This window comes from Limulus polyphemus, unplaced genomic scaffold (genome assembly GCF_000517525.1).
Source record: "Limulus polyphemus unplaced genomic scaffold, Limulus_polyphemus-2.1.2 Scaffold2662, whole genome shotgun sequence".
Classification (NCBI taxonomy): domain Eukaryota; kingdom Metazoa; phylum Arthropoda; class Merostomata; order Xiphosura; family Limulidae; genus Limulus; species Limulus polyphemus.
In genome coordinates, this window is record NW_013668272.1 from 6,058 (window position 1) to 11,706 (window position 5,649).

Sequence of the window (5,649 nt, forward strand, 5' to 3'; positions counted from 1 at the left end):
TTCGAAGTGGTAATGCAGAAGAGGTTTGTTTATTTATTTTAGAATTTTCGTGCCAAATTTCAACAAACGCTATCTGCGCATGATCGTCTGTAGTTTTGAACTGATATACTACAAGGAAGACAATACGTTATTGCCAACTCTTGGGCTACTCTAATCGAATAATTAGATTTGACTATTGCTCTTATAGCTCTTCCAGGACACAAAAGTGCGAAACGCAATTTTGTGACATTAGGTCGCGAACCATGAATCCTAGAATTCACGGATCGGGCAAACTGTTAGATTTCGTCCAACTCGCAGAAGATGGTTTTTGGTCATTATCATGGCTCTCTTTTCTGAACACTCCAGTAAAGTGAATGTTTCCTATTAGGATTTATTATCAAATGACTGAGTCTAAACGGCAAATAATAAATGAAATAAAAAATACTGTACACAAAAGGCAAAACTTTTGTCCATTAATTTTATGACGTAGCTGTAAAGCACAAATTAAATGTATTTTAATTGAAAACGGCAAAATTGCTCTGTCCCTACCCTGGCTGAATAAAAGTTGGTTAGTCAACATTCATATAAAATAACCACATATTACCAGGCATATATGTAAAATGAGTTTTGTACTTTCAATATGCCGTTCATAAATATGTAGCAAGTTAAAACAAGGAAATAGAAAATGTTTGATCTTATTACTGTATGATTAATCGCCTGTGTAGTGTAGAAAGAATAAAAAAACAGCGCCAAATATGAAATATTCGTTTGAATGGTGTAAGCACATAAATTTGGTTAAAATTAATTTCAAGTTGAGTAAGTAACAGTTCTAAGATGTTTTACCTTACATTTGTTTTTCTCGCTATCATCAGATTACTCCTTAGTAATAAGTATCATGTTTTTTAACACTATTAAAATTTTCATTTATTTAGATCTTCAAAAGCTTTTACATTTCTAAAGTACACATTAACCGCTTGTCATTCTAGAGTTCTCAGTAGAAGACTACATGCGTGGTCAGTTTGCGGTTAGCGAGCAAGTGTGACAACAGGATGTTTCTGTGATTTGCTTTGTCTGGGACATGAGCAACTATACAATAAGATTTTGCCGAAGGCTAATTATTACTTGAATACTAGTGAAAATCCACTCCTTGCCCAGTAAGAATCTCAGTAAAGAGCTCTCGCGCACAGGTGGCGGATATCATTGTACAGTTCTTTTAGTTAGCTATTCAGTATGGACGGTATGAACGTTACGCCATGTTTTATGTGACAGCATTCATTCGCGCTGTACGTGTAGGGGTGACGGTGGTAGTTATTTTAAATGTTTTAATGTACATTTTGTGCATGTTTCCAATTTTCCAGGCATTACGTATACTAAAAAAACCTGATGAGAGAATTCCAAAATTGTACGCTGGTGACAATTTAACTTTGAGCAGCCATAACGCTAGAGCCAAAAGAAGCTCTGATGTCAACTTTGTTGTAAGTAAGAAGGATTGTGTTTCTGTAACTCCTCGTGCTTTGCACCGTCTTCTTGGCCCAGCCTTTAACTCTCGCTATATGTCTGTAGAAAAACCTTCGAATTTTTTCCGAGAAAATCAAAGGGTCAAGTCTACTGGTCAAGGTTTGAAGACACTTCCTTCCGACCAGGGTCATACTGTAGAAGAGTCGGAACCTTTTTCAGTTGGTGCAGGATTTGTTAGATCCGTTCCGAGTAATTTTAACTTCTATTTATCCAATAACAACACAGTGTGGCCCATGGAAGAGAACATTTCTATGTATATATCAAGTGAAAAACGTTCCCCGCATCTGAAGAGAAATCCAAGGGGTACTGGTGGCACCGTAAGCACCGGCAGCCCATGGGGTTGTCCTTCAGAAATTCGTTGGTTCGACCTGGGAGAAGATCATTTCCCGCGTTACCTGCGGAGTGTGGCGTGTACCAACGAACGATGCTGGTTTGGACACTTTTACTGTAGACCGAAGGCGTTCACTGTCAAAATTCTTCGACGCAAAAAAAACTGCGTGAAACAGAATGGAGACAGTGCACATAAAGAGTCATTGGATGGCGATCAAGAACTACCTCCAGAGCTACAAGAACAATGGGAGTTTGAAGAAAGAGCAGTTACATTTTGCTGTGAGTGTACCGTGTGATTATATGAGATTAGGAGACAAGTATATCCAAATAAGATTCCATCACCAGTTAATAGTATGTTTACTTCTATCCACCCTCAAGCATATGTTAATATTCGAAACACATTTTATGTTGATAATATATAAAAACTTGACTTGTTTTAGGTTTAACTTCGTTACTATATGATTTTTGAATTAGATGCTAATGGTAATTATCATTAGCATTTATTACACTTGCAAACCGTTAATCAAGTGTTTTTCAGCCATGTTTTATTGTTGGTATATATTAAGAAGTTCAAAATCGTCGAGGCCAACAGCTCATATTGAGATAATTAAATTCACTTAATTGATGCATCGATGTTAAATCATTGTCGAAACTAAAAAAAAAGTATCGTGCACCATTTAAAAAAAAACTACAAACAAACTGTATTTATGTGAAGGTGAACTTTTATTTGAAGATGTAGTATGAAGTGAAAGAATATTTTGACTAGAAGTGTTCAAGTATTAATACTTTTCTAGAAGTTAAACCCAACGTGGAACTTTGTTAAACCTATCAAAAAGTGATCGTACGTGATTTAGCTTGTTGTATATTATGAAACGTAAACACACTACATCAACGTGGAGAAGAACTTTCTTTTGGAAGACATTGCGAGTGTTTTTCCTAGGACTGGTTTTTTCATTAATTAACCCGCGTATCAAATACAATCCAAAATGGACAACTTATGCATGGTGTTAAAAACGTTCTTTCGTCAACAAAACGTGCCTTATATTTTTATTTCGTTCATGAAGAGTATTTCGCATGTAATATAGTAGATAAAAGAAAAATACAGTTTATGGAATAGTATCCCTTTTTATTTGTACATTATTTAAGATCACATTTTTGTAAGTAACAGTTATGTCTCTCAGATGTTTATTTTCATCGAGGGAAGAATGCCATAACCGCTAACTATTACACCAATACAGGTAATGTGACATGAACGTACACGTTATAGATATTTTTGTATTCGAACTCATTTATAATATTATCAACTCTTCGTACCATGTAAAAATCCATAACGCTGTAGCGGTTTGGAGAAAATTGTGTGAATGTACATTTTTTGTCAAAAATTACCCATGCGTATGTAAATTATTACAAGTTGTTATAGTAGGAAATTTAACTCGAAAAGGTACACATACCCCATGATCGTTGTAGAGGATTCCATAGCTATATAATTATTTGTCCAAATGTTTCCCGTCCCCCCTCCCAGTATGTTAGTCAACTCTGTGTCATATAGAATACGTCGGATATTGAACAGAATCGATGTTACGAATTTTAAGCGTTGTACGATTTGAAGGTAGAAGTTGGAGTTAACACCCGACCTGATGTCATTTTTTCGTAAACATAAAATAGTAACAGTTTTCGTAAAATACTTCTGAATAATATTAATAATATTGTCTTATTTAAGTGTTTTAGCTCATAATTATCACTGCCTGGACAGCGGAAACATTTCAAAAATTGGTTGAAAAGGGGAGGGTGGGGGAAATGCACGTTACGAACCAAGTTAATGAACAGAATATTTGGAAAATATTTTAAAAGTTGCAGAAAACTGGACAAAATAAGTTGACAAATCATCGATGTCTTCTTCGCGTTGGGTGTAGCCAGAAGTCCGTACGATCATATTACTATTGTTGATTAGGAAGAACAATAAAATGTATGAGGATTTATATTAACACAACTGCTTTCAAACCTGTGTATGTATAACATCATATCCAATTATACTTGTCATTAACATTATATCCTGAACGTTTCACCTTATGGCTTTATCAAGAGCTAAACACCACGCTGATAAAACCACAATGTGAAACTTTCAGGATATAAAGATTTTTCACTGGATACTAGCTGTTTCTCTTCATTGAATAATTATGTACTGAACCCCTACGTTCATGCGTTTGAACCCCCGATCTGCAAATAAATAAATAAATATTCTCTAAATAGAGAACGCGTTACTGAAACAGTTTATTTTTCAGCCACCTGTTTATGAATTAGTGATTGAGAAATACCATAATCCTTTAGGCATTGTTAAAACTGTAAACTTAGCTGCCACCTGAAAAAAAAAGTAGTCTGGGGGCTTGTAATGCTAGAATCGAGGTTTGATTGTATAGCTTTGTACTTAACAAACAAACAAGATAAAATACTGCCACAATACATTGCGACAGCTCTGGTGTGTTAAATATTAGTTTGTTTGTTTGAAATTAAGCACAAAGCTACACAGTGGTCTATCTGTGCTCTGCCCACCACGGGTATCGAAACCTGGTTTCTAGCGTTGTAAGTCCGCAGACATACCGCTGTGCCACTGGGTGGCTAAATATTAGTGCCGGAACCTTGCGAAAATTTGTAAGATGTGTGACGACACCATCAAGGTATAGATTTGAGTCCGTTTTAGATTTAAAAAAAAGTATGAAGCTGATTACTTAGATTAGTAATAACTTTATTAAGGCATATATTACAGAAAAACACGCAACCAAACTTTCTTGAAATAAAGCAGCAAGGAAAAAAAAAGAACAACAGGGTCGCGGGTTCGAATCCCCGTCACACCAAACATGCTCGCCCTTTCAGCCGTGGGGGCGTTATATAGTGGCGGTCAGTCCCACTATTTGTTGGTAAAAGAGTAGCCCAAGGGTTGGCGGTGGGTGGTGATGACTAGCTGCCTTCCCTCAAGTCTTTCACTGCTAAATTAGGGACGGCTAGCGCAGATAGCCCTCGTTTAGCTTTTCGTGAAATTCAAACCAAACCAAGAACAACAACTGGATTCCACATATGCAATACTTTGTTTCCCTCAACTTCAGTTTTAGCAAAATAATAACCAAACAGAATTAGTAGCTTTGACTTTTGTAATGCTTTGCACATCTCAGTTTCTACCAACACGAATAGTTTTTAAGAAATGACCTTCATTGTATAATATGTAAATAATAAGCCTTTTAAAACATGTACGTTTCAAACACACACTATAATTGTAAAGTCTATTTTAATATGTGCTTTAATATCATATTCATGACTTAACCACGTGATGTATGATACAAACATTTCACGCTATAACACCTGCTCTTGAGCCGGAGTGGTCGCACGATGCCTGACGACAATTTCTAAAGGTCAGATCTCAAATGGTCAGCGCGTTCTCTGACACTTTGAAGTTTTGGTTACGAAAAGTACTTAAGTTCGGTTGTAAGCCGAATAACGTATTCTTTGTTTTAGTTTTTAAAATCTCGGGACTCAGCCCTAATTTCAAGTGCTGGATTGGCACTACGGCATCACTACACGCCTGCACTGCGATATTCCGTTAACTTCTTGTACGAAAAACACGCTTAAAATCACAATGGGCTAAAATAAACTATTTTTGGCAGCTAGAAAAATATGTGACAGGTGAAACTGTCAGACCAATGAATATAATCAAGTTCATTGAGGAAAACTGTACTGTTTTCTTCTTAGAGGAGAATAACAGATTTCCTTAATCCTGAACCCTTTTCTTGTTTGAACTCAAGAATATATCGGATTATGTTGAAGTATAAG

At 36.0% G+C, this 5,649-nt stretch overlaps 1 protein-coding gene across 1 annotated transcript; it reads left to right on the forward strand.

Moving 5' to 3' along the window:
- Positions 1-1,337: 1,337 nt before the first annotated feature.
- Positions 1,338-2,123, forward strand: LOC106467562 (protein trunk-like; the record flags this gene model as incomplete). Its single annotated transcript, XM_013927921.1, has 1 exon — positions 1,338-2,123. A coding segment is annotated over one exon (786 nt), but the record flags the coding sequence as incomplete, so codon positions are not given.
- Between the last annotated feature and the right edge of the window lie 3,526 nt (positions 2,124-5,649).